Source organism: Paecilomyces variotii (assembly GCF_004022145.1).
Source record: "Paecilomyces variotii strain CBS 101075 chromosome Unknown C8Q69scaffold_2, whole genome shotgun sequence".
Taxonomy (NCBI): Eukaryota; Fungi; Ascomycota; class Eurotiomycetes; order Eurotiales; family Thermoascaceae; genus Paecilomyces; species Paecilomyces variotii.
Window position 1 is genome coordinate 1,778,140 of NW_021167141.1, and position 27,597 is coordinate 1,805,736.

The following is a 27,597-nucleotide window of genomic DNA, read 5'->3' on the forward strand; positions in this document are numbered from 1 at the left end:
TCCTGAACTGGAAGGGTAGCTCGGTATATAGTCTCTCTATTGATTTTATTGATTCTCATCTTGTACATGGGTGACTTGACACATAAGGAGACTACAATAGACAGAACAAATGAAATGAAACATCTGAATGATATGCGGATAAAGGGAAAGCTAGTAAAGACACATGTAAATCAGACAAGCCGGCTGCCTCCACTCTCTTGTCTGACCGACCCCATAGATGTCGATGAACCAGGCTGCCAAAAAGCCAAGGGACGGGATTACGGTCTATACCCTCCCCTGAATTTTTCTGCAGACAATGATACAGGCTCTATAAATTTCGTCTTTGTCCATATTGAAACACGTTTTTCATCCGGACAACCTCCTTGGAAACTGTGTCCGGAATCAAGTCCGCCCTGGATGTAGACGGACTGTTTAACCGATGACAAGGCTGTCCTCAGAGGGGAAGCTGTACTGAGGAATCTCGAGGTTCAGGGGAGCAGGACCCTTCCTGACACGGCCGGAGATATCGTAGTGGGAACCGTGGCAAGGGCAGAACCAACCACCGTAGTCACCAGCCTCACCAATGGGGACACAACCAAGGTGAGTGCAGACACCTATATGCAGAAAAAAAAAGCACGTTAGACCACCCGCTCCTGTCCTATTTCGAAATACCGTAACAATCCCGGTTCTCTCGAATCAGTCATGGAGAGAACACATACCAAGCATAACCAGCCATTCGGGCTTCTGCACACGGTCAGAGTCGGGCTGGGGATCCCGCAGAGTGGTCCACTCAAATTCCTCAGCCTCTTTGATCTCATCTGGAGTACGGTGACGGATGAAGACGGGCTTTCCACGCCACTTGATGATAACCTGTAGAGACCGGAAATTAGAAACTGAGAGTACTCTAGACAGATATGTAGTAATTGACACGTACGTTCTTTCCCTCAGGGATCGATCCGAGAGCGACTTCAACCTTGGCCTGGGCCAAGACATCGGCAGATGCAGACATGTTGACGAGGAAGTCTGTAAGCAAACATCAGCATTCGCCCTTAAAACCACCGCTGATATCCAAGCATATCATCCTTCGCCTATTATTTGCCCTCCCATCACAACTAGACACCGTGGATGCTGCAGGTGGTGACCTACCTTGCACTGTGGCCTTCGCACCGACCGCGCTCACCAGACCCATGCTTCCAGCCATGAAGTAGGAGAAGACCTTGTTCGTCGTGGGGGATCGCTTGGAAGCATACTTGCTGAAGTTAGGGATCTTGGTGGTATCGCTGTGCTCGTGAGTGCGGCCGAATGGGCTGTCGAAGGAGGACTTGGGCGCAGCATCCGCGACTCCTCTCTGCTGGCAAGCGGAAACGGCGGCGCGAGCGGCGGGCAGCTGTTGCCGCGCGCAGGTGCGCAGCAGAGCGCTCGAAGCGGAGGCGAGAGACATGGCGGGTGAGTAGAGAGGAAGGGAGATGCAATTGACGAGAATCGCGAGTCGCGGGGAGGGACGGACGTCGGAGGTGGACGGTAGAGGGAGGATTTTCGAGGTTGGAGGTTGAAGTCGGACCCGGCCTTGGTGACGGTCAGTAACGTGCCAGAGCTTTCGTCCACCCGAAAACCCGGAATCACGGCGCCCCTGATTGGCCGGCGTCCTCCCGCCCAGCGACTCTTCCGAATCCTCCATTATTATCATCATCATTATTATTATCATTGCTGGAACAATCAATGGTCCTTCTTTCTACGGGCTACGATCAGAATGCCGTCGAGTCACAGCTTATCTTACTCGATATATGCATAGCGCAGCAGCGCCATCTCTCTCTATTGCCAAATACTAATGTCGAAAAAAAGAAATCGATCGCAAACCAGAATTCTCTCCCTGATGTGCCTGCCCATGACCGACCCAAATGCACCATAACCAAAAGACAGCAAAGCAGGAACTAACCCTTTCAACTCCACATATTATAATATGCACGCTATCATATCCATCAGCACTATCCAGTCATCTCCACGTCGCGGTCTGACGGCCCACGGCCTTGGTCCTTGACGGTACGATCAACCATCAGAGTACTCAAGGAACCCGGACTCTGACTGGTTATTCTTGGCTGCGACCCTATACTCTGATGATAATCATCGCTGTCGGTCCGGAGGATGGATATATCGCGAGGTCGCTCCACGCCATTTTCGGTCGGTTTCGTCCCGTTCAACGTGCGCTGACCCTTCTCGACGACTGCATTCTTGGCAGCTTCTTTGGCCTTCTTCTCCTTGAATTGTTTGTATGTGGTCGTCTTCGGTATGACGTCTGACAAGAATTCGAGATTGTCGATTCGTGACACCGCCGTTGCTACCGCTGGTCAGCATGGACACTGTAGTGCACCGTATTCCCTTTTATTACCAAGATCTTTATATTGTAGTGTCTTTCGGGGCTTCCTTTCTGATTTGACAACATTGTGTCCTTGTTCCGCCAGATATTTGATAAACATCTCCTGTTTGTATGTGAGCCGATACCGTCTCTCGAATGGGAGAAACCGAGAAGCGCAGCGCATACTGTAGCTATTGCGATGGCGAAAGTAGCATTGTGAGAGCATTGTGTAATATCGTCATCAAGCTGAATGATCTTTTTAACCCTCGATACTAAACATTCGTCAGCGTCTAATGCTTAGAAAGTGCTGCTGCGGATCACGACTGACAGGGAAGGGCACTCTGGCCGGTTATTTCGTCAGAAGGCGTCGAGGCGCCGTTATTGGGAGGCATGGCTCGATAAGAAACCGTATATCCAACGCACTGGTCCGAAAATTGTTGATCGAGAGGGGCAGAGGAGGGGCTGCGATTCCTGTTCTGTGGACGGTTGCAAGGCAATTAGAGAAATTGTTAAGAGACGTAGGAAGAAGAGATCTGGCGCGTGCGGTGTTCTAATCCACGGCACGCGAATTCGCCTCACAACTTACAAGTATAGGAACGTGCAAATGTGGTTCCTAAGGGGGACGTCTCTGCTTTAATGCCTGACTATAAAACTAAAATTTGAAGTCATCCCGTATAATAGCGTAGCTATTCGCCTGCCGTAACTCTAGATGAATCTATTGCACTCAATAATAATCTATGACGATCTGGAATTTCAACGCGACGCCGACTCCGAACGCGGGAACCAATTTCACGTGCAGCAACGGTCGGAACTAGGCAGTCTACAACACCGTCGCCCAAGCTCCATTAGGCACAAGTTCTTCTCAATTATGCGAATGACAGAGCCGATGTTATGAGCCAGCGACAATTCTCGTCGACCTCCGCGCAACGGCTGTCTGTTGCGGCTGATCGTCGACTCCCGCGGAGGGTCTCATCAGGCCTCTCCGTTTCCGGGCAGGCCGACGATGAATCAGCGGCAAACGCACAGAATCCAGCGCTCGTTGAGGAGATCAGGGAAATCAAGCGATATGAAGACTTTACAACGATAGACTGGGTCCAGGATGCGGTCCAGGAGCTATCCCGCAGACGGGCCAAGCGCAGGGAGGGGTCGGGCTTCTGGGACAAAGAAGGTACACTGGGATGGAGGCGCAAAGTTAGAGAATCCTACGATGCCGGTCAGACATGGCTGGTCGTTACGATTGTGGGAGCAGCTATTGGACTGAATTCAGCGTTCCTCAATATCGTGACAGAGTGGCTATCGGATGTCAAGCTCGGCTACTGTACCAGCGCATTCTATTTGAATGAACAGTTCTGTTGCTGGGGTTCAGAAAATGGTCTGTACCATCCTCATAACTGGACCAAGATCACTGCAGTGCTAATGCCGTCGTAGGCTGTCCCGAATGGAGACATTGGAGCTCCATCGGGTTTCTAAATTATATCGCGTACTTTATCTTCGCGGTATGTCAACCCCATCTATCACACAACCATACCTAATCCATCATAGGTCCTATTCGCCTTTGTATCCGCTACCCTGGTCAAATCTTTCGCCCCTTATGCGGCCGGTTCTGGTATATCGGAAATCAAGTGCATCATTGCGGGCTTCGTAATGAAAGGTTTCCTAGGGGCATGGACACTGCTGATAAAGTCCATCGGATTGCCTTTGGCAATAGCATCTGGACTCTCCGTTGGAAAGGAAGGACCAAGCGTCCACTTCGCAGTTTGCACTGGAAATGTTATATCTCGAGCTTTTAGCAAATACAGACTAAACGCCGCGAAGACGAGAGAAATCCTCACGGCTACAGCTGCGGCTGGTGTGGCTGTTGCGTTTGGCAGTCCGATAGGTGGTGTGCTATTTTCATTAGAGGTACGGCTTGCGCTATCAAAGCATCAAGTATAAGTCCTAATTGCTCTATAGGAGATGGCGTCCTATTTCCCACTGAAGACTTTATGGCGAAGTTATTTCTGTGCTCTTGTCGCAACCGGGGTACTAGCGGTATGTCTCTGTGCTTGTAATCCGTCGCAGGTTTCTAAATCTAATCGGTATTGCAGTTGATGAACCCTTTCAGAACGGGCCAGTTGGTCATGTTTCAGGTTCAATACGACCGTACATGGCACTTCTTTGAGCTTATCTTCTTCATCTTGATTGCAATTTTCGGTGGCTTGTATGGAGCTTTTGCGATAAAATGGAACTTACGAGCGCAGGCGTTTCGAAAGAAATATCTCTCACAGTATCCCGTCGTCGAAGCCACGGTTCTAGCAGGCCTTACTGCGCTCGTCTGTTATCCAAATATGTTTCTCAGGATAAACATGACGGAAATGATGGAGATCCTGTTCCGCGAATGCGAGGGGGGTCACAACTATCATGGGCTTTGCGAGTGAGTCTATAAAAGCATCATTGATGAAAACAGACCCTGACGTGTCTTCAGTGCCAACAATCGGTGGTCGATGGCTTTCTCTCTAGCAATTGCTACTGTCCTTCGTATCCTCCTTGTCATCATATCATACGGCTGCAAGGTGCCTGCTGGAATCTTTGTGCCATCGATGGCAATAGGCGCGACTTTTGGCCGGATGATCGGAATCTTTGTCCAGGCTTTACATGAATCATTCCCAAACTCAAAGTTCTTCTCCGCTTGCGACCCCGATGTGCCGTGTATCACCCCTGGCACTTATGCCTTTCTTGGTGCAGCAGCAGCTCTAAGTGGCATTATGCATCTTACAGTCTCTGTTACTGTAATCATGTTCGAATTGACGGGGGCGTTGACTTACATTCTCCCTACTATGGTGAGTCTTTATCCTACCTGGCCTACATGGGTTCTACTTGGACAAATACTGACATTGATAAGATCGTCGTCGGTGTCACCAAGGCAGTTGGAGATCGCTTTGGCAAAGGAGGAATAGCAGATCGGATGATCTGGTTTAACGGCTTTCCCTTTCTGGACAATAAAGAAGATCATGTCTTCAACGTCCCAGTATCACACGCAATGACTAGCAACCCGCTGTCGCTACCAGTCTCCGGCTTCCCTCTTCGAGAAGCCGAGCACCTGCTTAATGATAACAAATTCCAGGGCTTTCCTATTGTCGAGGACCGTACTAGCAAAGTTCTGTTAGGGTATATTGGACGAACGGAATTGAGATTCGCCATTGAAAAGGCAAAACGTGAAGGACTGGTATCCCGAAACACGAAGTGCGTGTTCTCAAAGCAAGCTGCGGAGGAAGCTGTTGCGCATAGAGCTGAGCACCAGGCTCCGGTTACGTTTGATGATATTGAGACTTCGGCCGGCGCGCCAATCATCGACTTCAGTCGCTACGTGGACCATACTCCCCTGTCCGTCCATCCTCGGCTCCCGCTAGAAACGGTGATGGAACTCTTCAAGAAAATGGGTCCTCGTGTTATCTTGGTCGAGCACCGCGGCCGTCTCAGCGGACTCGTGACCGTCAAGGATTGCCTGAAATACCAGTTCAAAGTGGAAGCCGAAGAACACGCCGTTGCTGCTACCAATCCATCCTGGCTCGGTGCTTCTGGCATCAATAATCAACCAGACAGTGCCGGCACGCTGGAAGAGAGGATATGGAACTCCTTCCTGTGGATTGGTACGAAACTGGGGCTATCATCTTCGCGTGTCCGCTTGGAATCGAGACCGAGAAGGCCACCGGGCAGAACACAGTCATCGTCACGAATCCTGGATGGGACAGAACAGGACGAACCGAGGATTGAACTGACAGAAAGATAGGTGGTATTATCGCTTTCTATGATACCTTATTCAATGTTGCATGTTATCAATGAGTGACGTCCCCATTTTATTCTTCTCTATGTCATCAACATTTGGATGGTTTGAAAAATATTAGATTCGAGAAATTAGATATCAAGGCCGGTTCGCATCGGCTCCCACTAGCTGCGAAATCAACTTTCAATATAGAGTGCAAATGCCCCTTACGCCACCTACAACAATAGAGCCACAGACAGCCGGAGCTCAAATCAAACCCAGTAAAACAATCACAACCTCACCACACCATTGTCACGACGACCTTCTCTCTTTCCGGACCCCCCTTCTTCCTCCACATCGCTCAAATCCTCATCTCCCCCCAACAAAGCAACATTCTCTCCTTCAACTCCGTCCTCACTCAGTCTTGCCGTCCTCCTACCAGTCGCATCAGCGGCGGTCGTGTCTTCTTTCCCAGACTCATCTCTCATCCCAACCAGTATACATCCCGCACCCATCATCGCAGCACCCACCCACCACAGTCCACGGACCTTCTCACTAAACACAATCATTCCCAGTAGAGCGGTGACGAAGAAATTGGCCGAGGTGTTGGTGATAGATACTTTGGTGGTTGATTGCGAAGCAGTCAGTGCGCGCGTGAAGAGCGCCCACATGATGAAGTTCGAGATGAGGTTTAGGGCGAAGCAGATCTGGCGGTGGATTGGGAATGTCAGTAATAAATTCCATTATTATAATGGAGTATGGCATGTCTCGGGTGGGAAGGTGTGTGTGAATTGCGTAAGTGATGGTGCAGATGTTCCCCAACGGGTGGAGTTGGGTATTATTCGTAAGAGAAACTCAGCGAGTAGGAACGTACCGCTCGAACAACGATTTCAACGAATTCATCAGGTAGATGTAAGAAGTGCGAGATAGAGAGGGAAATCGAAGTTGTTAATTCGGTAGTTGTCCTATTTGTCAAGTTCAAAGGTAGTCAGTCATTGTCAGCCTGGAGCAAAGAAAGCCGCAGCTTTTTTCTTTCTTTTTGTCTTTCCTTTTTTTTTTTCTCCTATTACTGAGGTAAAGGAGATGACAATTACTCGAAAATTCATTCGATAGAGTCTTTATGAAATGGTATAGTGAAGTATAGTTGGGGATGGAAACGGAGGACTTACAGCTTGGCAAACAATCCGTTCAACGCAGCGAACGTTCCACTGGCAATGGCCAGAACCAGCCACTTGGGCTGCGACGAGAGGGTGCTTCCCATATCCGATGATCTCAATTAGATGGCATGAACTTGAAATAGTAGCAGGTATCTGGGGATAGGCTCCCTTCAATGATCCGAGTGAGGCGCGACGCGAATGCGGAGGCGGAGGTCGTGTTGCTTAGATTGATAAGGGGAGCGGAGTGGGGAAGTGTTCTAATGCTATCTAAAGTATGATCTGCAGTTCCTTTCAAGACATTTAAATCGGAACAAAGTAGTTAATATTACTTTTCATGAAGTAGAGAAGGATTAGAAATGATTATGTACAATTTTCTTTTCGATTGAATATACACACAACTGAATTATTGTAGTGAGTGGTAGGAGTGCTTTCCCTCGTCCTCTTCTTTTCCCAGCGCCGAGTGTTGATATTTTTCGACTTGGGATCTCATTAGGCGGAATGTCAGTGTCATTATTTCAGTACGCGATTCTTGTTCGTAAGTACCAAGTCTATCTCTGGCACAACTGGCGAGCAGCGATTTTCAGACGTCTCGGAATAGCAATTGTAAACTGCAGTGAGTCCTCAAGGAGACAGCCTCTCTATGCGCCACGTAAAGACGTCTTCTCCGTTTTCATCGGTTCTAGGAGCAACTCGTACATAGCGGAATCTGTCATGGAGTCTGCTGCGACGGCCTTGCCAGAATTCCACCGATTCTGGAACGATGCGGACTCCGCCCCAAAAAGGTGGAAGCGGGATCTCTTCAGTGTCGGCAAAGCGGGCTTCCATCTCCTTGACTCGCTGCTCAAGCAAGCCGCGTCCATCATCAATGTCCGTCTTGTTAATGTCCTCCTTTAGATCAGCAGAAGGAGAATTGGTCTCATCTTCCGCTAGGAGCTTAGCATTGCTCTTCCGTCTAGGAGGTAATGTTCCGGGCTCTGCTGACCACAGAACTTTGCTCTGGTGACTCGCCCAACCGCCAATTTGACTGCCTCGCTCTCTCGTCCGCCAGTACAGTTCACTCTCTTCCCTGCTGAGTGGCTCCACAAGACCCTCGATCCGGACTTGACGTTCAACAGCAGGCCAAAGGAACGTAAGTGCTGCCCACTTATTGCCCAACTCCGCGGAAATGTCTTGCTCCTCTGCAGCACCTGTGTCGCTCTCGTCAAGTCCAAGATTGTGATAAGCCTCTTCTGGGCTAGTCCAACCCTCACCGGGACCATTAGCACCGAACACTTGTTTTCCTTTCCCTTGTCTGCTGCCCCAGTTGCTGTATACCACCCATCCCCTCTCGTCCAATTCTTTGAGGTATAGCACGCGTGCGCTGACCCGTCCAGAGGGCATAGATGCGGTCGCCAGTGTGCAAGTTTCAGGCGCGGATGAGGGAGGGAGCCTAGGATCATGGAACCAAGCGTTGAATTGGCGGAGAGGATTCGTAGGATGTAGCTGCGAAATAGTGAGAGGAGGGTTGCTCACAAATTGATGTGCGCGAGCAGGGTGGGAAACAATATGGCTTTCCATGACGGAGGTCGGCGTTGATGTGTAGGACCTGGGTATCTCCTCTGTCAAGCGGGAAATGGCTGTCTTCGAGAACGTAGCAGAAGGATCAGCTGTTTCCGTTGCTTGTATGACGGGCTCAGGTGACCCGGCAGGTACTTGGATGTCTCCTGGGGCAACTGCAGAATGTCTCTTAGTTATACGAATTCTTCTCTAGCTCAAGTCTCAGAATGTCGCCATACGGGGTCCGTACAGATCAGTTTCTTCGGATGAATAGAACTCGACCGCCTCTGCTTCTGATCCTCAGAGGGACCGCCAGCATTGGCGCCAGACCCAGAATCTCCATTTCCTGCCATATTCCCTGAGAAGCGAAGTGCTCTCCGAAAGGAAACTTGCGACGGTGGATGAGAGCGACGGATCAGTGAGTGGGCGGCTGGAACCGGTAAACAGAGGCGCATGTAAATCTCTGCTTTGTGCAATGTGATGTGCTTGACTATGAGACAGTGTAAAGCCAGCAGCGATAGAAAGAAGACTGAAGAGGATTGGAAGTAAGAATATCACAATCGGTCTGAGTCGATTGCGCATCAGGTACTCTACGGGCCGTTTCCTCTTGCAGCGGGGCAATTCCGGAAGGCATTCATTAGCCATCTTCCGCGGGGTTCTCCCACCAGCCACGACTCCATCTGCAAGCTAGATAGCTGAGAACATACTCTACATTATTGCTTATAGCCATATCCATTATTTGATAAATTACTTAAGGCAAGATAGTCCAGTGCTAGAGAGTCTAGTAAAGTCCTCATTTTCCTGTTTACTCTTTATTTCCCTAATGACATCATTCTCTTCATCGTGGTATGAATTATCGACTACTCCGTCGCCATTACAGCTGAGCTTTCTCTGTGCCTCTTCCAACTGCCGCTAGAATGGCGTTTTCAGTGCTCTTCAACCTTGCTTCCGAAGTCTTATACAGTCTAGGAACTCCGCTCTCCTCGAACGGCCGATTTTCTCGAATCATCCTAGAGATACCCTTCGCCGATAAGAAGACTTGTGGCATTCCATGGCCTGTGAATCCCGCCAGTATGTATTGCTCTGGCTTTCCAGGGACACAACCAACGTGCGGTAGATAATCACTCGAGTATCCCATCACTGGAGCCAGTTAGCGTTTGACAGCCTGGTAGAGACATGTAGAAGCAGATAGGGACTAACCACCAGTCCACACTCTATCCGTATATGCTCCACTGTCTTCCCAGCCGCGGAAATGGCGCTGCATATAGCCATCAAAGTAATTCTTGGCTGGCTCAATGAGCTCAGAATCATCTACGACGTTATACCAATTGCTCAACTCTGGCAAATACTCAGCTCTAGCTCCCCCAACGATAATACTACCATCGGGTCGCGGAATGAGATAGTCGAAGATAGTCGGACTCCAGCGCAGACTATATGTATTGGGAAGATAGGGAGATGGCTTATCCTTCGGCGTCATAATCCGACTGCACATTCCACGAACAGGCACTATTTTGCCCTTGTACTGCGGCAGAAGTGCAGACGTATATGCGTTTGTTGCAAATATCACCTTCTTCGCTTTTATAGACCCTCGAGATGATGTCGTTACCGTCCATCGACCACTCGAGGGATCGGCGGTTCCAGAGATCTCAGCCACTGGAGTATGTGTCTGTAAATTGACACCACGGGACAGAGCAATTCGGAGTAAATGAATGATGAGTCTGTAAGGCCAGATAGAACCTGCTGTAAAGCTCGTACAGCCTCTAGCGTCCTTGACTCCGCATACCTGATTGCCAAACTATTAGCATCTGAGGATTTTCAATACGGGCTTTAGGGCAATTATTCTTACGTTTTCAGCCTTGCTGCCCGGTGTATACTGGACATCCAGCAGCGACACGCCTGCCTTCTGGAGGGCTTCGATATCATTCTTCACCTTTTCGTTTTGAGTCTCGCTAAGAAAGACGTCAAATGCTCTCGTAAGTTGGAAATCGCAATCTATGTCTTCCTTCTCGACAAGCTCCTTTATGGCGTGGAGATGTGCTTTCTCGAATTCCGCCAGTTCTACTGCTGCTTCAAGACCATACTTCGCAGACATGTTACCGATAGATGCATACAGAGAAGGCTTGATATGACCCCCTTCAACACTATATCTTTAGCCCTGTCACGATAATTTCCAATAAAGTGAAGCTAGACTCACCATTTCTCCCAGTCGCCCCGGAACACGCTTGTCTTGCTTCGAGCATTACAATTGATGGCGGGGTGGGGTTCTCATCTAGGAGATGATATGCAACAGAGGCACCAGCATAGCCAGCGCCGATGATCACTATATCGCATTCTGAAGGGAGACTTTCTGTAGAGCGGTAATCGTCAAGTTCGTCAGGTTGGGCTCTCCAAAAGGAGACCGTGCTGTTCGGGACCGGAAATGGCATCTTGTCGTTTGTCGCCAGTTTGAGGGGTGGGCCAATCGATATTCTTAATGCTGGAAACAGCTAGAATCCAGCTTAGAGAGAATTGGATAAGTCGATATATTTGAAGATATAGTAGGATAAAGACTATTAGCGACTTGCAAAACGTTTGTCTAAGAGAGTCCAGCAGATGCGTCTGATTAGATAGCGGATCGGTCGGCAGTAACCGACGCTTTACATAAATCCGCTAAGGTGTTCCCTTTTGCAAAAGATGACCCTAGATAGCGCAGATAGATAGGTATCTATCCTTTATTAAAGATTTACTAAGATTTCTCTACGAAGGACTGGGTATCCGCGATAAGTATGGTACTTTTTGCCATGCATTGAAGGACACGATTGTCATGAACAAATAACAAATATTTTGTTCTATTGTTGCGCAGGATCTCAGACTGTTTATTCTCAAACATGATAATGTAGAGCTTACCTACCCTGCCTGGGCATTATCATGGTTTCGTGTACCGAATGTCCTTGTAGCTGTCATGTCAAGCGTAGTCCCGATTGAGTAGATGCTTAAGGGACGCTTGATCTCACCAAGTCAAGAATATTCATACTACGGCTGCTATCATCCTTAACTGAGGAACGGTGTATCTCTCCTTCGACTAACCTTATATTTTAACCTGCAGTACCGAGCTGGGAATCAAGATCCGCTAGTAGTTCAGTCCAGTCGGGAATATCGAAACTGGGCGCCACCGAGAAAAAGTCGCTCCATAACTCATCAAACGGCTGCTGTTGAAACTGGTCATGTTGGTTGGTGGACGTCTCTGGGGGGAATCCAGATTTCTCGTCACCGTGATCAGTGCGATGCCCGAGTAGTCTGTCTGTCATCTTGCTTTTGTCCATCTTAGGGACTGCCAGATATCCTATGCCAGTATCACCGGCCCGGTGCCGTGCCTTGTGTCTGTTCAACATGTCTCTCAGGCTTCGGACGGCCTTCTGTAACCCTCTAGACATGCCAAGGTCCGGCTCACTTTCTGTTCCTCCTGTCGAAGAGCTATTTTCCAGCAACTGACAGGCTGCTAGGATATCTGCTTTTCTTTCCTCAATTTTCAACTCGTCAGGGTTGAAACATACATCCATAGCTAACACTATCACGGCCATGAGAACATGATGTTGGACATAATAAAGCTTGGTGAGATCTTCCCTTCCCGCCATCCGGTTGCGACGAATGTCCAGTACCATCTCCGCTGAACGGATACATTGCATACGGGAGTATGCGAACTTTGGCTCAGATGATCCACGAATCAAGAATGGCCGGTGAAGACGTGTGATATGCGTATAGATCGTGAAGTTGATAAATGATCTCTGAGGGTCCAGATATGGCTTTTCACGAAAGACGCTCGCGTCACTTTGGTAACTGTCTAACCGAAAGAACGGAGGGAGCGATTTCAGAAAGGCACTGTAGTTGTGATCAAGAAGGAGAATAGTATCATAGATCTCGTTACTGCTATCGGCGCCGGGGCAAGAAAAGTAGGACGGCGGAAGTCGATCCACCACCTCCCGAGACAGCGTGGCTGCCTTGATACGACAGATAAAATAGGTCATTGTAGTCGGACTTGTCAGGGGTAACCCATAGTCCTCACTATGTGAATAGGTTTTGCTTGTCGTGATTGAGTCGTCATCGACATTGCTAGGATAATTGGTTTCTATCTGCCGAGGATGGAGTAGGTACGTCCCTTCCTGAGGGCCGCCTATGCTTGCTAGCAGCCTAAAATGACAATGGTTAGCCAGTAGTCTTAGTGAAACTTCCCAACGTTTGGTTGTACTACCAGTCTGAAGAAACGATGTGCCACCACAATCTCCTTTTCGATTCAACATCAACGGGATCCATGCCGTTTCGCTTCCGTTCCTCCCAGTCATACGGCGTGTCAAGCCTATGTATTCGCATTTCTTGCGCCATTCGGATTGTGGAGAGCCAGAGACCATGAAAATTAGTCGAGAACCCACTGAATTCCATAGAGAGATGAGTGATGGTCACTAGCGCCTGTAATGCTTCGGTGGATGCTCGTATTGGTGGGGTCGTTAGAAGGAAGACTGCATATCGAAACCATTTCTCGGAGAGAACCCTTGGTGGTTCACTAGTAGAGTCAAGCTCTTTGCCCTGTTGGTCAAGGTACGCACTCACTGCAAATATGCTCAAAGCAAAGGCTAGGCGAGTTCTCGTTGGAGTCCGTCCATTCGAAAGATCTCCGTACATCTCATATAGATTTGACCATGCTGTCTGGACGTGCAGCATATGATAGAGGATATTCACTTTGGTAAGGAACCTTCGTAGCAGATCTTCAGCCACTGTAAGAGTAGGTAGACTGTCGAGGACTCTTGAGATGTCTAATGGGCTAGTTGCCTTAGATTCTGCCGCTTCTCCAAGCCCATTCCAGAATGAACAAGACTATGGATGTCAGTATTCCGCTGGAGAGGAATAGGACTTTTCAGTGTATTACCGACATTATCCTCATTGGAAGCAGAGGCAATGGCTGGGGTAGTCGCCATGTCTTCCAGCCATCGAGATGCAAATTGTTGCTCTTCATCTTGATTCTGACGACTCTTGGGATTGCCAGATCCACTAGGTCTTGAGAAATGATGAGGTACGTCTGTGTTTCTCATATCTGGTCCGAAGACCGCATCTTCTAAGCGTCTCAGACGTCGTGCAAAGCTTTATGAATTCCAGAGTTAGAAAATTACTAGCGATGTAGATTCAAGCTCGTGTATAACCTTTCGTGATCTCCCTCTCTCAACCTCATTCCAGTACTGACAGGAACATAAGGAGGTGGCGACGGTTGCGCTTCCTGAATGGGGTCTACCAGGAAAATATGAATATTAACAAATCGAATATATATAACATTGATGTTGCTCACCGGCTGCATAAACGCATGTGGTATTTCTGGACGAACAATTCGAGCAAGGGCGTTCTCTATCGCACTTGAGCTTCCTCGTCCGGCAAAGCTGACACGACACTGGCTGCTGTAGCGAAGACCTCTTTGGTGGAGGAAGATCGCCTGTAACTGTCCTCTTCATCATTGCAGGCTAGGTATATATGATCTGTCTCGAGAATCTATCGATCGAACGTCGTGAGCTATTATGGCGCAGATGGTTCCATTTCCATCCATGGATGACTGTTGTTGATAGTCCTACTGCAGAAAGCACTACTAGCACTGCATTGGAGATAACAAGTGGCTGTTATAAACAAGAATAATGATGGGTAGTAAGTAGCCTTCTATATGATGTTGAGAGAGCAGACAGACCAAATCGCCTCACGGAGACCCGTGGGGCTCCATGGAGGGATGTGGGTCCAGCGGACGCTTGAAGTTCTATTGCATTGATTGATTATCTTGGAATTAGTAAGTTCAGGCACAAATACATAGTTAATAGGAGACCATTGTGTGAATCGCAATTTGGGAAATATCATAATAATAATGCCAGACTTATAGTGAAAGCCTGATATTAAACTTCTCCTTCCTAACTGGGAAAACATTAACAGGAAGGAATATAAAGAACCTCACTTCACTCCCGCATCTCACCCTTAAGTATATCACACACACAAAACCTCATGAGCTGGTCAGTCAATAAATAAAACCTAATCTTGTCACTTGAAGCTTTCTATGAGCAATATACATTACAAGAAGCTCCTACATCAGAAATATCGCGTATCATTACATACAAATCACTAATAACATAAACTTTCATTGACTAGGTACCATTGAAACACATCTTACCCGACCGTCAGAAGAACATCTCTGAGTGATATGTCAGATCTAGGACCTCTACGGAGTTCTCTTTTTTGGTCTAGTCATTTAGTCGACTTCCGTCAGTCGCTGTTTCGAAGTTACGTCGACCGCATAAAGAAACGTCAAAATGACAAAACATGGACACAACTGTACGTCCACGGAGAGTTTGGTACAGCCGAATATTAGCCAGAGTCCTTAATTTAGTTTTGACATTTCTTTTTTGTTTGACATGCTGACATTATTTAAAGGTATGGAATGCCCTTGGTCACAAATACATATACGCTATCGCCAGAGCTCAACGAAGAAGACATCAAAGCAACTGTGAAGAAGCTGTCGAATCCTGAATGCACGGACACAGCAGAAATATTGAAGGAACTTGCTTGCTTGATTGAATCTAGGGGGAATTGAACACATATTTAACTCTATAGGTTCACAAAGAATCTAGATCCTAGTGATCTAGTAGGTTCCATCCTATAATCAGGATATCAAAGAATCTGCGGATTATCTGCCGCAAACGGATAATTGACAGATCACAATTCTAGTCACTGCTGTTCGCTGTTCGCACACCTGATCAACAATGCCTCCCTTTACGCTGGTAGTTTTTGGCGGCCGGGTGTATGACATGGCCCTGGCAACAGACTTTGTGATGATAGGGAAGAAATTTATCGCAGACGGGCTAAATCCGACATGTCTCTCAGGTACCAATCTCCAAGATATCACCAATATGTTCGGGCCGTTTCTGTTCGGGCGAGAGGACTTACGAGCGAGGGTCCCCATTTACGACAGCCAGGAGGCCATGAGGCCATTCTATCGACTAGAGGCCCATGGCCTCAAATCGCACATCATGAACTGGATCAGACTTGTCTCCGGCCAGGTGCGCCCTGGCGATCGCATTATAATCGTTCTGATCGGGCATGGTAACCAGAGAGACAGCGCTGTCACACTATATCCTCAGCACGCAAAGCAGGAGTTTCTGTCCAAAGCCGAGATGGATGCCGCTCTCTCTATCTTGCCGCCCAAGGTCCGCCTTTTGATTGTCAACGAGGCCTGTTACTCCGGAACGTGGGCTATGATAGCCCCGGATGTAGGTGCCCAGCGAGATGTGCTTGTCGAGACAGCAGCCACCCTCGACGAGCAGTCCTGGAGCTATACCTCGGGCCCCGGCCGAAACCGGTGCTCTTTGTTCGGAGCGGCATTTGTGGAGGAGCTTACCACCTACCCCGAGGGAAGGATCTCCCAGCGTCGCAGTCGAATAGTCGACGAGATGCTCCATGTTGGGCCTGACCAGAAAACCTCTACACCGCTAGTGATTCCCTCCGCTCGCGCTCTTCTGTCCCACAATATCTCACACTTCATCCTCACACCAAGAATTGCGACTGCCATCACGAATGCGGCTTCTGCTCAGGATCCTCATGAGGCACTTCTGCAGTCACGGACCTCTGGCCGGAATTTTTGGAGAAGACTTCGTCGCGTGATGAGTTCACCAGCGCAGGCGTTAGGGGGAGACAGCCCGGTGAAAGATGGCACTGGTACTGACATGAAAGTTCTCGTAATAGAGAACTACCTGAAAGACCTCGGGCCGCTAAAGGCCGCGCTCGACTATTGCACCCTTGCAACAGCCTGTCAGCTCGCTCTTGAAGGCCGTGGGCCTCCGGATTTGCAAGACCAGGTGATAGCTACTATTGCCTGGCAGGCAGTCCAGATGCAACGGGTTAGCGGATTGCTAGAACAGCTGGCCGAGCAGGGCCTGGTAATAGATGTAGTCGACGTAGAAAGCGCCGATAAAGCACTGGCAGACCACCAAGAAGACATTGTGGTGCCCCTGGTGGAGAGGTTTCGTGACGACGACAAGCTATCGTGTATAATGGAACCCCCGACTGAAGGCCATGTTGGTGTCAACTTCAACGATGCAGAGGACTGGCTGATTGGAATCTTGGCCTATAACTGGCTGATGTACCCGGACAAGTTCAATCTCGATCGCGTGGAGAATGAGGTGGTTGCGTTTTTGGCTTAGTTTGTGTGTTTCTCGCTTTTCTTTCTGTTGCTCGCCTGATCTGATTTACTAGTGAGCTTAATGTCAGTAGAGCGCTTCTGTATCTTATAAACAACAAATGTGAGAGAAGCAGGTTTCTATTGTGCGTAAATTCAATATTCTCGGCTCAGATAAGATATCTTCGGTTATGTCCTGCGCATCAATCTAGAAATCGCCGATAAAGCACTGGCAGACCACCAAAAAGACATTATGGTGCCCCTGGTAGAAAGGTTTCGGGAGGACGACAAGCTATCGTGTATAATAAACCCCCCGATTAGAGGCCATGGACTCTATTCGGTACTCTATATATGATTGAACAACTGCCCAGATCTGTTGGTCTCCTTAACAAGAAAAGCTAATACCATCGGTTTCTATTCCTCACCATGCTCTATGCTCCCAGCCCATCCCAAACCGTGGCGCCGAGTAATGCTGTAGTACTGGACTCATTTGCAATGCTGGAAGGTTCGCGCGCATCAGTAAAATTAGACCCTTCAGCAAAGAAATAGATTCCATGACACCCAATGTCGAAAGCACCATTAATATCGGCCGGATAGTAGATACGTGTCGAGAGAACAGTCCGTTCGTTGATAAACACCTCAAGGACACTTGAGTCGTAGAATGCGTGAATGTGAAGTGGTTCTTCTCTTTCCTCATCGACTCCGCAACCATCGCCAGACTTGGTGTGTGAAATATACGTGAACAAGGTGTGAGGGCTGACTTCAGGTGCGTGATTGACAGAAGTATCAGACTGCTTTCTCCATATATTCGGTCTCTCAATCATAAAGGTCTCGCTATTTTGATCCCAAACGAGTAGAGTCTTATCCTGGAGAGCTACAAAACAGTAGATTAGCCAGAGCCCACACCTTATCTTGTACTAAGAAGATGAGGAGGCTATAAGAAGTGTCTATATTGCTTACCTGCGTCATGGTATATAACAATACCAACTCGACTACACTCATGGCCGACATCAAATCTGGCGTCCACTTCCCATCGGGATGTATACAAAGGCAAGAATGTGGATTCAGTTGTCTTGGTAGTTCCATTTCCAACAGGATACAGTCGAGAGTGAGCGAAATCGGTCTTCCGTGAGTTCATTCGAAGTCTCCGCAGTCTTGGATCAGGGCTAATCTTCATGGTTCGGATTGTGTGTGTCCCAGAATCGTCTGGGGTAGCTTCGATAGAGGTGATGTCCCTAACATCGGCTGTCGATCGTGCTCTCTTCACGCGGTGGATCGTCATCAAACTGAGCACTCGTGGCAACGAGATCAGACCACTCCAACCTTGTCGATGACGCAGGTTATCAGGCAAATCCTCCTCTGTGATCCAGCCAAACACGACTTGCTGCTCGATCACGGGGTCCCAGAACGAATTTGCTGCGTATAACAGTCCGTTGTCGAAGATCCCACCAAAAGAGTATTCCATAAGTGCAGCAGACTTAGAACCATCAGATGGGTTCCTCTCCTTGACACACATCCACAGCTGTGACCGATGGATTCTGGAATCTCTTGCAATGGGGTTGTCAGCACGTTCTTTCTCGTCTCGAGGTAGACAGCCCTCCGACCCCATTATGAGAAAATCACGCGAACTGCCTTCGTTATCTGTGAGGGTGACCAAATTGGCCACCTCCCAGTTCACCCCAAAATCTCCAGTCCAGCGCGAAGGTCGCAGGTTGAGTCCCACATCTATCAGAGGCCCAGCAAACTTCCATTCAGCCAGATTGTGCTCGTTGATAGTGTAAACGAACACTGTTGGTGTTACATCAGAAAGACCGCCTGAGATGAAACCGTACAGCACACCTTCCCGACGGACCTGTGCTGGTGCAGACCTCCAAGATGAAATGAATGGGTCTCTCCAGCCGGTGACCTTAAGACTCTCCGGCGGGCCAGGAAGAATGGGGTTAAATGGCAATCGCTCCCACGTGTCGCCCCCATTGTGCGAAACAGCAATACTTAAAGTCTCACATCCCGGGGTATAGGGGATCGTAAAATGTATAGGAAGTTGGTTGACCGACGTGTATAGATAGGTCAGTGTTCCATCTTGCTTTCCATCAACATTGGTAGACCGGAGACAGCCGGTGAAGATACCAAGACGGTCATACGGAGCGGCTGGGACAAGGCATGGCTGCGAAAATGTTTCCCATGATACGAGGTCTTTTGATGTTGAAAGCCCCCAAGATATGTTGTCCCAGTCGTTACCATTGGGATTCCATTGGAACGCCAGGAGATACCGTCCCCGAGAAGAGTCATAACCCGGACCACACGGATCGTTTAACCATCCATGGGGTGCCAAAAGATGGAAAGATGGACGCCATCGCACGAAATCGGAGTGGTTTCCTTGCGGCTTGCGGCCGACGGTGCTGATGTCGGTCTCTCCGAGTTGGTGGTGGCCCGAGGTAGGAAACGGGTCAATTGACCGCGCTGTTGTGAGTGTAGACATGTTTAACTGTGTCTATTGAATTCTTAAGCAATGCAAAAGGAACCTTCCAGCACAAGAGAGCATTGGAGAGGATCAGGAGATGATGTTATAGCTCAATTGAAAGCTCGACTACCCATCTGCATCGGTGCCTTGGTTAACCTGGTATGTTGTCTCCGGCGAAACATTTAGCGTCATATTTGAGGAGTATTTTCGGCAAAATCAGAATATCCTCTTCACATCAGCAGATGCATTCTTGTTTTCCTCGGTGACTGACTGCTTCAGTGTGGTCTGTATCACAGCCGGAGAATCGTCGGCGAAACTCACTATTTACCCCAGGTCCAACTTACCTAGTTTCGCCGAAAATCTGGGGATTACGTGCATCTGGAGAAATCAGTTCACCTTAGATGTCTGCCCGGGGCAATTACGCTCAGATGGGGACCTCTTGTATGATTTTTATAAATGGGAGACGGATCTACCATGGGAGTTGCAATTGTCTCGTGCGGTGTGTGCCTTTGCCGGTGATCCATGCACTTTTCTTGAATAAATTCCACCAACATCATGTCGTCGCCCAAGGAAAAGGAAGGAATCGCACTTGATGAGATCAATTCCATCCATATCCAACATGTCGATGGGCTCAAATCAGCACCAGAAATGGTTGATCCGCAGAAAGGCGCCGTGAATGCGTTTCTTATACTGGCATGCATTGCCTTTGGCTCTGCTTCATTCCTGTTCGGCTACGATGACAAAGTCATCTCTCCTATTGCCGCCTTGACTGCATATGTAATATCACTATCTATCTGTCAGAAGTCGATTGTGGGAGACCACCGTACTGATCTCATGATTCTCGCAGGTCGAAAAATACCAGGGTCCCAACCCCGTCACGGGGAAATTGGTCCTGACTGCACGGAATCAGAATCTAGTCTTTGCCGTCCCCCTTGTCGGATCAATCATCGGTGGTCTTGCAGCATCCCCTCTAAACAACCATTTTGGTCGCAAATATCCGTTACTGGCGGCATACGTCTTCTCCCTCGGAGGAGGCTTCCTCCAGCTCTTTGCACCTAACCTGGCTGCATTCGTCGCTGGACGCTTCTGGAACGGCACTGTTATCGGTATCGCCAATGCAACTGCTCCTCTATACTTGTCTGAAGTAGTCCCACCGTCGATGAGAGGTCGAAGTGTGACTTCGATCAATATCTTGTCACTCATATCTGGCGTCGTCTCTACTGTCATAGTGAACGGCACACATGACCTCGAAGGAAAAAAACAATACATGATCCCACTTGCTGTACAATGCGGACTCCCTGTTCTTCTGTTCTTTCTTACTTTCCTCCTCCCGGAAAGCCCTCAGTGGCTGGTGAGCAAAGGACGCATGGAGGAAGCCCGCCGCAATCTTCGCAAACTCCGTGGATTCTCCGATATGCAAGTGGATGATGAGCTACGGGTCATGAAGCTCTGCGAGGACAACGAACGAGCCCTCACTGCCAACGTACGATTCTGGGAGATCTTTGATCGACAAAATCTCAAACGTACCCTTACCGCTGGGTCTTTCTACTCTTTGAACCAGGTATCTGGCGTCATCCTTTCGACCACTTATACTACCGTCTTCCTCACGGAGCTCGGAGTCGGTGACGCATTCACATTTACCGTTATCGCATCTTGCTGTACCCTGGCGGGCAGCATCGTTGCTCCCTTCATCATCGACCGTGCCGGAAGACGACCCACGGCATTTGTAGGAATGACCCTCCTGCTCATGATCGACGCTGCTGCCGGAGGCCTCGCCTTTGATACACAAAACAAGCAATCCGTACTAGCCATTGCCGCATTAGGATTCATTTTCAATTTCTTCTGGGGGGCCTGCTTCTACTCACTCTCCGCACTGATGCCGTCGGAGATCGCAACGCCCAAGTTGCGCAACCACACCATGGCATACACCATCGCATGTGCTCAAACGACAGCCGTCATCACAACATTTGCAGTCCCACAATTGACGTCTGCGGACGCAGCGAATCTGGGTGCGAAAACATATCTCATCTTTGCGGGTCTGATGGCCTGCATCATTGTTTTTGCTTTCTTTTTCATGCCGGAAACAAGAGGGCGCACTTTTGCGGAGATTGATGAGATGTATGATGCTAACATTCCCATGTGGAAGTGGCGGAAATACCAGACTACAACTGAGGCTAAGCAGACGAAGCTGGTTTCTCCTGAAGAGATGCTGTCGGGTGTATAGACACATTTTAAGAATGAGGGGTTTTGTATATACTTCTCACCTTCGGTAGGGGGCTGACATACTCACAACTTAAGTACCTAAAAGAAGAAAAAGTTCATGTATATTTGTCGAATGTTGAATGGTACGGAAGGAAGGTCTGATTCGAACTACCTTAAATTTGCTTGCTTGAATCTAGATCTGGGGCGGGATTTGAACCCATATTTATCTTCTACCATATAGCATACAAAGAATCTAGATCCTAGTGATCTAGTAAATTCCGTCCTATGTTTAGAACTTGCTATAAACGCACGATTGACAGATCACCTGGACGTACGCTTTGTGCGCCGACAATATTCCATTTTATGACGACTATCTGTAACCCAAATAGTAAGTCTGCATGTAAAAGAACCGCCTATACTCTGCTATTTTCTAAGCTGATAACAAGATTATCTTACGAAACCTCTTTTATAGAAATGCTTTTAAGGATGTGATTAGGTATATGACCCGGTTGAACGTAAAGATACATTGGAAGTCATCTGAAACGGAAAAGTAGACCGAACATACGGCCTAAACTCGGATATCCTAAGTTGACACTATAACCTAGTAGGAACAAAAAGGGAATCATCCTTGGGAAGAAGGCGCAACAAGTTCAGCTGTCTCTTTGTACTGCTCCATGTAAGGGTGGTTTCCTCCACGGAGAGTCTGTAGCAATTGCATATATTTGCTTGCCAGAAGTTGCAGTGCTGGACCGCTTGTTGAAGTGGAGCCTTCCATATTCCCAGTATTGTAAGGCGCCATTATTGCGCTGGTTGATATATTATACAGTTTTTCAATCTGTGGTCAGTAAGTATATGTTCAGTACCAGAATAGCCATTCCTATGTGGCGTTTTCACTTACAATTCCAATCCCGTGGACTTCCATTGCGCTGATACGCAGCGACCTGCAGACATCTAACGTGCGCTCGGCGACACTGTACGCGAAATCAAAACGCAGCTCCGGATGCTCAGAATCAGATATTAAAAGACCGTGAGTCAGGCAGAGATGCCATATTCTGTTCTGCACCCACTTCTGAGTGACAAGCACATCCGCGCATTGGGTCTCAGATAGAAAGCTTTGCAGAATTCTCGTTGTCTCTGCCGAGTGCAGAAGACTGGAATGATCGGGATCGAACCAATCGTTACTCCTATATCGACTAGGATCGCTCACGCGGGCGAGATTTTCATGCATGCTCAAGGCCTTTCTTTGATCAAGTATCTGGCACCGTCCTTTGCTGGCGTTGCATCGAGCGTTCCAACATTCGACTATGTCTTCGTCTATAGAGTCAAATATCTCCATGAGGAGGGCTAGACCCATCATCCCTGCAGCATCTTTTTCATTATGGACGATGATGCCGGAGACAAGACTGTGTGTAACGTTATGGATAAAGTCGTCAGTAGGACGCATCGTAAATCCAGGTCTCCCAGTGAAGCTGATCGAATGTCGGCGTTGAAGTGCATACGCTCTGGTATCTGGGGTCAGCTCCGTCATGAGAATTCTCTATCAGGAGATCGATGTTACCTTTCTGTCACAGAGAGTACCAAGTAAGTCCTCAGCCATTGGCCCTTCTCTTCACCTGAAAAATCAAGGTAAGTGTTGGGATCATTCAGACGTAACGTGGATGCCAAATCAATGGCCTCGCGCAGTCGCAGCCGTGCCGCATTATGCTGGTTACTTCCAAATAGATATCCAAATAGGAAAAAGCTGGTCAGGACAGCTTCCAATGTCGGATGCTCGCCAAAGTCGGATGAACTGCGCATCTTTGTTGCCTCATTCATCATCAATCTGGCTTGATCGGCTCTTGAGGAGGAAGTAGGGCGTTCACTGATGTCGATCGGTTGCGTCAAAGCAAATGCGCATACTGACAGCAGCATGGCACCAAATTGTGGGTTTCTTCGATGCTCTTGGGACAGAATCCTGATGAAGATAGAAGACCGGTTGAGAACCGGTAATGTCGGATGAAGCCGATCGAAATACACATCGATCCAAGGAACCAGGCTGTTGTCATGGATATAGGGCGGCCAAAAGGCTCCCATTTGCTGCTGATCATTCGAGGACAAGACATCAGAAAAGGAAACGTTCAAAGGATTCTCAGGTTGCAGGTTAATGGCACTGGCCCCGAGATCACCGTCAATAAGGGGAGGAAGAGTCGTTTTAACATATATATTACTTCCAGAGAAACTGAAAGCCGGCGTCTGCGCGCTAAGGCTATCAGGAAGCCAGTACTCAAGGTCACGGTTCTCGCTCCATGAAGTAGAGCCGTTATCTAGGGCTGGAGTAGACATGGCAGCAGCATCATAGGCCGAGGTTGGCCCCTGGCCCATTTGGTGCTGTTGCAGGTGGTGCGTGTCCACATGGGAGATAACTTCAGAGTTAGATATCGATGCAGATGGAGATGAGTGAGCGTCAGTTGCACTGGTTCCATGACTGGACGGACGCTCTCCAGTGAAATGATGAACGTCAGTCTGAACGGGGTGCTTCCTGGATTGGATCTGCTGCTGTCGAATTTCTGACACGCGGCTTGAAAGAAATTGTCAGGAAACTTTAGCTATATATAGATTGATATTGAGGGAAACATACCGACCAGCCGGACCGCGTTTCTTCTGCGGTCTGAGAAAGGTGCATTCGAATCCCATGGAAGCGCATGTTGCGCATGGTCTGGATAGGCTGCACTACATTGATATTCGTATGTAAGCACACACTGTCATGTAATTAAACGATATAGCCTCCGCACCCTAGTTTTTCGTAATTTACATTGGTCGCAAGCTCGCAGGGTGCTGTTCCTTCCAGGAAGCCTGGGAGAGCTCGCAGCATCCATGACGTGAGGATCTCTTGGCAGCCAACTGCATGGTTGATATAACCGCAGATCTTGGCCGGACAGATTTCAATTAAACGCGCAATGCATGATAGAATTCGTCCCCAAGATAAGCAAGTTAACAGCTAGCAGAGCCATAATGTGATCAACGATATAGTTACATCTGGAGTTGCCCACGCGGCTGGGAGAAAAAGGAGTGGAGACAGCACATGACTTCCCGAACGGGTAATTGTCACATGACTCCATTGTTTCATATCGAGGTTTCCTTGCTCTTTCTTGCATGAATGTCCATATTTCCAGCTCGGATAAGATATCTGCTGTTACGTCCTGCGCATTAATCTTACATATAGGCCGTCGTATTACTGCGACCGTGCCACAGCTGTTCGCGGGGTCCATGGAGTGATGTGGGTCCACCGTTGGACTGTGCAGAGTGGGGAGCATGTTCATATGGTACTCTACACCAGTATATTATTATCCCATTCCGCATTCAGATTGTTCAGGAACTGAATATAGATCAACCTAACAATAGGCGTCTAGAATTTGCCTTGATTGGCCGTCTACACCGCTTCTCATCGAGTCCACGGATCCATTGTCGTCCGCGGAGCGCGCCGTTTACATGAAGGATGTGGTCCATTTATCGCAGTGCATCCAAATCCTGCATGTCTATTGCATTCTGGAATGAAGGCTATATAAGGGGCTATGACTGAATCCAGGATGAAGAAATTCAAAGTGAAAATACGGAAATTCAAAGTCCTGGGCTTGATCTTGAACAAGTCGCAAGATCATTACACTTCTACCTTTACAGATTTAGCTCCTCTATCCTTATAGAAGAATTCTACGAGCGTTTGATCTTTCAAGATGTCGTCACCACCATCATTAAAAAGCATTGCAAGTAGCCTATCTGCTAATACAAACCTCCTCACCCAACTCCTCGAAGAAAAGGGTCTACCGCAGCCATCGCTCTCTGTCCGCGATGGACAGCAGACCGTACCTGACAGCATAGAATTCGAACAACTTCATGCAGCAAGAACAGCTATTCAAGAACAGGCGCAGCTCCTATTAGATTTGGTCACCGGCCCGGTTGAAATGGCTACCACATGGCCGATCTGCGTATGGACATGCATTGGTTTGATCTATATAGAGACATGTATGTACAAGACTAACAAATACACATCTTCTATACAGAGCCTCCATGACACCAGCGCCCTCATTCTCATTTACCACTGCAAACTGTACCAGCACATCCCTCTCAATGGAACCGCTACATTCGAAAACATCGCAGCGAAATCTGGCCTCGATATCCACCGCACCCGTCTCGCTCTGCGTCACGCCATGACACGCCGATTCTTCTGCGAACCCCAACCGAATCATGTCGCTCATACTGCCGCGTCCGCACTTCTCGTTACGCAGCCTGACTTTGTCGATTTCCTCGGGCACCAACTGAATGATACTCTCCCTGCCGTCGCGAACCTATCGAAAACAATCGATAGGTACGGGAATTCGACAGAACCAAATCACAGCGCGACGAATGTTGCATTTGGCACTGACGAAAATCCAATGAGTTTCATCGCTTCTGGAACGGTTTCTGGACCCAGGTTCAGTGGAGCTATGAGATGGGTCGCTAAGACAGGGTCGTTCGATGATCGGCATATAGTTGAGAATTATCCGTGGGATGACTTCGGGGAGGGGACGGTTGTCGATGTACGTTACTTTCTTATACTGCATGATGCATGCAGTTTTGGAGATGTTTATCTACAATTTTTCTTTGCAGATACTAATCGAAACAACAAACAGGTGGCAGGCGGAACGGGTCATTTATCCCTATCCCTGGCGCAGGCGTACCCCAAGCTCAGATTCATCGTTCAAGATCTCCCAGAGCAGGGAAAAGCTTTTTCGGTCCCTTCACATCTACAAGACCGCGTCCAATTCATGTCTCATGATATGTTCCAGCCGCAACCGATTGCAGCAGATGCCTACATCCTCCGTCTAATTTGCCATGATTGGCCGGATGTAGCGAGCTCTCAGATTCTTCGCCAGCTGGTACCTGCGATGCGGGACGGGGCGAGGATTATCTTGGTCGAAGCGGTGATGTTGGAGCCGGGGCACGTATCTGGGCCGGCGGAGAGGGTCTATAGGTATGACTATTTAAAGACTTCAAATCAAGAAAACGAAAGAAGACTAACGTGTTAATTGAACAGTACATCTGCACTCCACATGGCCGTTACGTATAACGGCAAAGAACGCACCGAGGCAGAATGGGAAAATATCATCAAGAATGCAGATTCTCGGTTGAAGCTGAATCGAGTCATTACTCCTAGGCGAAGTCACTGTTCAGTGATTGAGGCTGTCTTCCACAGTTGAAGCTTAAGCTGACGGAGTAACTACTCCAATCTAGCAACTTTTTAGGATAATCATCTCTACTCGATTTGAGATACTCCTGTGGCGTGAAAACACAAATGCTCTCCTGTCCGCTCTATCAGAGCGTAGGACCGCAACGTCCCTTGATGCTACGGTTTGGGATAGCCTGGCAGTATATGATAAACAGCAACTCGTGATATTAATGCCACCATACTCTGCTTCCGGAAAGCTTCGGCAATGTTAGTGTCAGTTCAGTCAAAAGCGTCGTGGATAAAGTGACTCTTTTAACAACTGCGACATCAATCAACCAAACATTAATTACAAGTGAAGTTAATAGCTCAACTGCAGGAAATCACCTGTGAACCGGTTAGTTATACCTTACTGCCCCTTAATAAATGACATAGCAGACGCCATTTTACGCCTCGTACGCTGCTCATCTCGATGCGGATGTATTACGGTAAAGGTATCTATTGGATTGCAAAGAAAGCGGCATTTTATTAGCGAATAGAATCTGTGGCCGAAATGCCCGCGGCAATCTGATCAGCTTTTATTCACCGAGCGTCGTCCTTTCTTTGAACACATTCCCCCCTTTTTTTATTTTCCCACGGAACTGCGGCTTTTTGTCTGTTTCTGTATAATGGAAATGTAACTGCGGTATGCGATCTCGTGGCTCATTCTTTTCCATATCGGATAGTTATTGCTCGGTGGATTTGGAGATGATTCTTGATAACTAAGTTCCGTTTTTGGTCACTCGTTAGTTATATCATGTCGCTTATAAAATGGA

At 48.3% G+C, this 27,597-nt stretch overlaps 12 protein-coding genes across 12 annotated transcripts; 4 read left to right on the forward strand and 8 right to left on the reverse strand.

The window, feature by feature from the left end:
• Window positions 1–19: 19 nt before the first annotated feature.
• Window positions 20–1,546, reverse strand: C8Q69DRAFT_456968 (ubiquinol-cytochrome c reductase iron-sulfur subunit precursor). Its single transcript, XM_028629866.1, has 4 exons — window positions 1,126–1,546; window positions 914–1,002; window positions 699–849; window positions 20–593 (listed from the first exon to the last, which is right to left on the reverse strand). The coding sequence occupies exons 1-4, from the start codon at window positions 1,418–1,420 to the stop codon at window positions 412–414; spliced, it is 717 nt and encodes a 238-aa protein (XP_028487501.1). The 5' UTR covers window positions 1,421–1,546; the 3' UTR covers window positions 20–411.
• Window positions 1,547–1,677: 131 nt separating this feature from the next.
• On the reverse strand, window positions 1,678–3,052 carry C8Q69DRAFT_456974 (CBF/NF-Y family transcription factor). Its single transcript, XM_028629867.1, has 4 exons — window positions 2,661–3,052; window positions 2,519–2,604; window positions 2,366–2,456; window positions 1,678–2,314 (listed from the first exon to the last, which is right to left on the reverse strand). Exons 1-4 carry the CDS (start codon window positions 2,722–2,724, stop codon window positions 1,965–1,967), a joined length of 591 nt encoding a protein of 196 aa, XP_028487502.1. The 5' UTR covers window positions 2,725–3,052; the 3' UTR covers window positions 1,678–1,964.
• A 5-nt stretch (window positions 3,053–3,057) lies between these two features.
• On the forward strand, window positions 3,058–6,284 carry C8Q69DRAFT_456978 (putative voltage-gated chloride channel). The gene is made up of 7 exons (XM_028629868.1): window positions 3,058–3,704; window positions 3,761–3,828; window positions 3,875–4,234; window positions 4,286–4,363; window positions 4,420–4,745; window positions 4,797–5,151; window positions 5,214–6,284. Exons 1-7 carry the CDS (start codon window positions 3,224–3,226, stop codon window positions 6,099–6,101), a joined length of 2,556 nt encoding a protein of 851 aa, XP_028487503.1. The 5' UTR covers window positions 3,058–3,223; the 3' UTR covers window positions 6,102–6,284.
• C8Q69DRAFT_456980 (hypothetical protein) lies at window positions 6,285–7,687 on the reverse strand. The gene is made up of 4 exons (XM_028629869.1): window positions 7,628–7,687; window positions 7,244–7,559; window positions 6,949–7,039; window positions 6,285–6,781 (listed from the first exon to the last, which is right to left on the reverse strand). The coding sequence occupies exons 2-4, from the start codon at window positions 7,333–7,335 to the stop codon at window positions 6,365–6,367; spliced, it is 600 nt and encodes a 199-aa protein (XP_028487504.1). The 5' UTR covers window positions 7,336–7,559; window positions 7,628–7,687; the 3' UTR covers window positions 6,285–6,364.
• Window positions 7,531–9,386, reverse strand: C8Q69DRAFT_456982 (pyridoxamine phosphate oxidase). The gene is made up of 2 exons (XM_028629870.1): window positions 9,018–9,386; window positions 7,531–8,943 (listed from the first exon to the last, which is right to left on the reverse strand). Exons 1-2 carry the CDS (start codon window positions 9,220–9,222, stop codon window positions 7,853–7,855), a joined length of 1,296 nt encoding a protein of 431 aa, XP_028487505.1. The 5' UTR covers window positions 9,223–9,386; the 3' UTR covers window positions 7,531–7,852.
• A 74-nt stretch (window positions 9,387–9,460) lies between these two features.
• Window positions 9,461–11,356, reverse strand: C8Q69DRAFT_456985 (FAD dependent oxidoreductase superfamily). The gene is made up of 4 exons (XM_028629871.1): window positions 10,962–11,356; window positions 10,614–10,900; window positions 9,968–10,550; window positions 9,461–9,907 (listed from the first exon to the last, which is right to left on the reverse strand). The coding sequence occupies exons 1-4, from the start codon at window positions 11,191–11,193 to the stop codon at window positions 9,642–9,644; spliced, it is 1,368 nt and encodes a 455-aa protein (XP_028487506.1). The 5' UTR covers window positions 11,194–11,356; the 3' UTR covers window positions 9,461–9,641.
• Window positions 11,357–11,547: 191 nt separating this feature from the next.
• Window positions 11,548–14,436, reverse strand: C8Q69DRAFT_456988 (hypothetical protein). Its single transcript, XM_028629872.1, has 5 exons — window positions 14,082–14,436; window positions 13,939–14,023; window positions 13,672–13,879; window positions 12,996–13,615; window positions 11,548–12,934 (listed from the first exon to the last, which is right to left on the reverse strand). The coding sequence occupies exons 1-5, from the start codon at window positions 14,242–14,244 to the stop codon at window positions 11,842–11,844; spliced, it is 2,169 nt and encodes a 722-aa protein (XP_028487507.1). The 5' UTR covers window positions 14,245–14,436; the 3' UTR covers window positions 11,548–11,841.
• A 1,008-nt stretch (window positions 14,437–15,444) lies between these two features.
• Window positions 15,445–17,420, forward strand: C8Q69DRAFT_152109 (hypothetical protein). The gene has a single exon (XM_028625556.1). The coding sequence runs from the start codon at window positions 15,529–15,531 to the stop codon at window positions 16,963–16,965; it is 1,437 nt and encodes a 478-aa protein (XP_028487508.1). The 5' UTR covers window positions 15,445–15,528; the 3' UTR covers window positions 16,966–17,420.
• Window positions 17,372–19,419, reverse strand: C8Q69DRAFT_442042 (glycosyl hydrolase; the record flags this gene model as incomplete). The annotated part of the gene is made up of 2 exons (XM_028628804.1): window positions 17,372–17,814; window positions 17,901–19,419. 2 exons carry the CDS (start codon window positions 19,417–19,419, stop codon window positions 17,372–17,374), a joined length of 1,962 nt encoding a protein of 653 aa, XP_028487509.1.
• A 537-nt stretch (window positions 19,420–19,956) lies between these two features.
• Window positions 19,957–21,625, forward strand: C8Q69DRAFT_398907 (putative MFS alpha-glucoside transporter; the record flags this gene model as incomplete). Its single annotated transcript, XM_028627826.1, has 2 exons — window positions 19,957–20,178; window positions 20,249–21,625. The coding sequence occupies 2 exons, from the start codon at window positions 19,957–19,959 to the stop codon at window positions 21,623–21,625; spliced, it is 1,599 nt and encodes a 532-aa protein (XP_028487510.1).
• Window positions 21,626–22,011: 386 nt separating this feature from the next.
• Window positions 22,012–24,599, reverse strand: C8Q69DRAFT_456995 (putative C6 transcription factor). Its single transcript, XM_028629873.1, has 5 exons — window positions 24,375–24,599; window positions 24,221–24,312; window positions 23,162–24,160; window positions 22,502–23,105; window positions 22,012–22,438 (listed from the first exon to the last, which is right to left on the reverse strand). The coding sequence occupies exons 1-5, from the start codon at window positions 24,456–24,458 to the stop codon at window positions 22,226–22,228; spliced, it is 1,992 nt and encodes a 663-aa protein (XP_028487511.1). The 5' UTR covers window positions 24,459–24,599; the 3' UTR covers window positions 22,012–22,225.
• A 602-nt stretch (window positions 24,600–25,201) lies between these two features.
• Window positions 25,202–27,254, forward strand: C8Q69DRAFT_152144 (O-methyltransferase-domain-containing protein). The gene is made up of 4 exons (XM_028625557.1): window positions 25,202–25,565; window positions 25,641–26,156; window positions 26,250–26,590; window positions 26,654–27,254. Exons 1-4 carry the CDS (start codon window positions 25,314–25,316, stop codon window positions 26,814–26,816), a joined length of 1,272 nt encoding a protein of 423 aa, XP_028487512.1. The 5' UTR covers window positions 25,202–25,313; the 3' UTR covers window positions 26,817–27,254.
• Window positions 27,255–27,597: the final 343 nt, after the last annotated feature.

What these genes read in the sequence shown, in the direction of transcription:
- C8Q69DRAFT_456968 (XM_028629866.1), bottom strand. Translation starts at nt 1,420, where the DNA reads ATGTCTCTCGCCTCCGCTTCGAGCGCTCTGCTGCGCACCTGCGCGCGG. An exon ending in CGATCCCTGAGGGAAAGAAC is followed by an intron (nt 850 to 913) that starts GTACGTGTCAAT and finishes CGGTCTCTACAG; the next exon opens with GTTATCATCAAGTGGCGTGG. An exon ending in CGAATGGCTGGTTATGCTTG is followed by an intron (nt 594 to 698) that starts GTATGTGTTCTC and finishes TTCTGCATATAG; the next exon opens with GTGTCTGCACTCACCTTGGT.
- C8Q69DRAFT_456980 (XM_028629869.1), bottom strand. Translation starts at nt 7,335, where the DNA reads ATGGGAAGCACCCTCTCGTCGCAGCCCAAGTGGCTGGTTCTGGCCATT. An exon ending in AACGGATTGTTTGCCAAGCT is followed by an intron (nt 7,040 to 7,243) that starts GTAAGTCCTCCG and finishes CTTGACAAATAG; the next exon opens with GACAACTACCGAATTAACAA. An exon ending in TTGAAATCGTTGTTCGAGCG is followed by an intron (nt 6,782 to 6,948) that starts GTACGTTCCTAC and finishes ATCCACCGCCAG; the next exon opens with ATCTGCTTCGCCCTAAACCT.
- C8Q69DRAFT_456995 (XM_028629873.1), bottom strand. Translation starts at nt 24,458, where the DNA reads ATGGATGCTGCGAGCTCTCCCAGGCTTCCTGGAAGGAACAGCACCCTG. An exon ending in GTAAATTACGAAAAACTAGG is followed by an intron (nt 24,313 to 24,374) that starts GTGCGGAGGCTA and finishes ATATCAATGTAG; the next exon opens with TGCAGCCTATCCAGACCATG. An exon ending in AAGTCCACGGGATTGGAATT is followed by an intron (nt 22,439 to 22,501) that starts GTAAGTGAAAAC and finishes TACTGACCACAG; the next exon opens with ATTGAAAAACTGTATAATAT.
- C8Q69DRAFT_456985 (XM_028629871.1), bottom strand. Translation starts at nt 11,193, where the DNA reads ATGCCATTTCCGGTCCCGAACAGCACGGTCTCCTTTTGGAGAGCCCAA. An exon ending in CGGGGCGACTGGGAGAAATG is followed by an intron (nt 10,901 to 10,961) that starts GTGAGTCTAGCT and finishes ATAGTGTTGAAG; the next exon opens with GGGGTCATATCAAGCCTTCT. An exon ending in GGATAGAGTGTGGACTGGTG is followed by an intron (nt 9,908 to 9,967) that starts GTTAGTCCCTAT and finishes AACTGGCTCCAG; the next exon opens with TGATGGGATACTCGAGTGAT.
- C8Q69DRAFT_456974 (XM_028629867.1), bottom strand. Translation starts at nt 2,724, where the DNA reads ATGCCTCCCAATAACGGCGCCTCGACGCCTTCTGACGAAATAACCGGC. An exon ending in CGGCCAGAGTGCCCTTCCCT is followed by an intron (nt 2,605 to 2,660) that starts GTCAGTCGTGAT and finishes ACGAATGTTTAG; the next exon opens with TATCGAGGGTTAAAAAGATC. An exon ending in ACTACAATATAAAGATCTTG is followed by an intron (nt 2,315 to 2,365) that starts GTAATAAAAGGG and finishes GACCAGCGGTAG; the next exon opens with CAACGGCGGTGTCACGAATC.
- C8Q69DRAFT_152109 (XM_028625556.1), top strand. Translation starts at nt 15,529, where the DNA reads ATGCCTCCCTTTACGCTGGTAGTTTTTGGCGGCCGGGTGTATGACATG.
- C8Q69DRAFT_456982 (XM_028629870.1), bottom strand. Translation starts at nt 9,222, where the DNA reads ATGCGCCTCTGTTTACCGGTTCCAGCCGCCCACTCACTGATCCGTCGC. An exon ending in TCATCCGAAGAAACTGATCT is followed by an intron (nt 8,944 to 9,017) that starts GTACGGACCCCG and finishes GACATTCTGCAG; the next exon opens with TTGCCCCAGGAGACATCCAA.
- C8Q69DRAFT_456978 (XM_028629868.1), top strand. Translation starts at nt 3,224, where the DNA reads ATGAGCCAGCGACAATTCTCGTCGACCTCCGCGCAACGGCTGTCTGTT. An exon ending in TCGCGTACTTTATCTTCGCG is followed by an intron (nt 3,829 to 3,874) that starts GTATGTCAACCC and finishes AATCCATCATAG; the next exon opens with GTCCTATTCGCCTTTGTATC. An exon ending in AACTATCATGGGCTTTGCGA is followed by an intron (nt 4,746 to 4,796) that starts GTGAGTCTATAA and finishes ACGTGTCTTCAG; the next exon opens with TGCCAACAATCGGTGGTCGA.
- C8Q69DRAFT_152144 (XM_028625557.1), top strand. Translation starts at nt 25,314, where the DNA reads ATGTCGTCACCACCATCATTAAAAAGCATTGCAAGTAGCCTATCTGCT. An exon ending in CTACCACATGGCCGATCTGC is followed by an intron (nt 25,566 to 25,640) that starts GTATGGACATGC and finishes TCTTCTATACAG; the next exon opens with AGCCTCCATGACACCAGCGC. An exon ending in GGGAGGGGACGGTTGTCGAT is followed by an intron (nt 26,157 to 26,249) that starts GTACGTTACTTT and finishes AACAACAAACAG; the next exon opens with GTGGCAGGCGGAACGGGTCA.
- C8Q69DRAFT_456988 (XM_028629872.1), bottom strand. Translation starts at nt 14,244, where the DNA reads ATGATGAAGAGGACAGTTACAGGCGATCTTCCTCCACCAAAGAGGTCT. An exon ending in CACATGCGTTTATGCAGCCG is followed by an intron (nt 14,024 to 14,081) that starts GTGAGCAACATC and finishes TTTTCCTGGTAG; the next exon opens with ACCCCATTCAGGAAGCGCAA. An exon ending in CTGCTTCCAATGAGGATAAT is followed by an intron (nt 13,616 to 13,671) that starts GTCGGTAATACA and finishes TGACATCCATAG; the next exon opens with TCTTGTTCATTCTGGAATGG.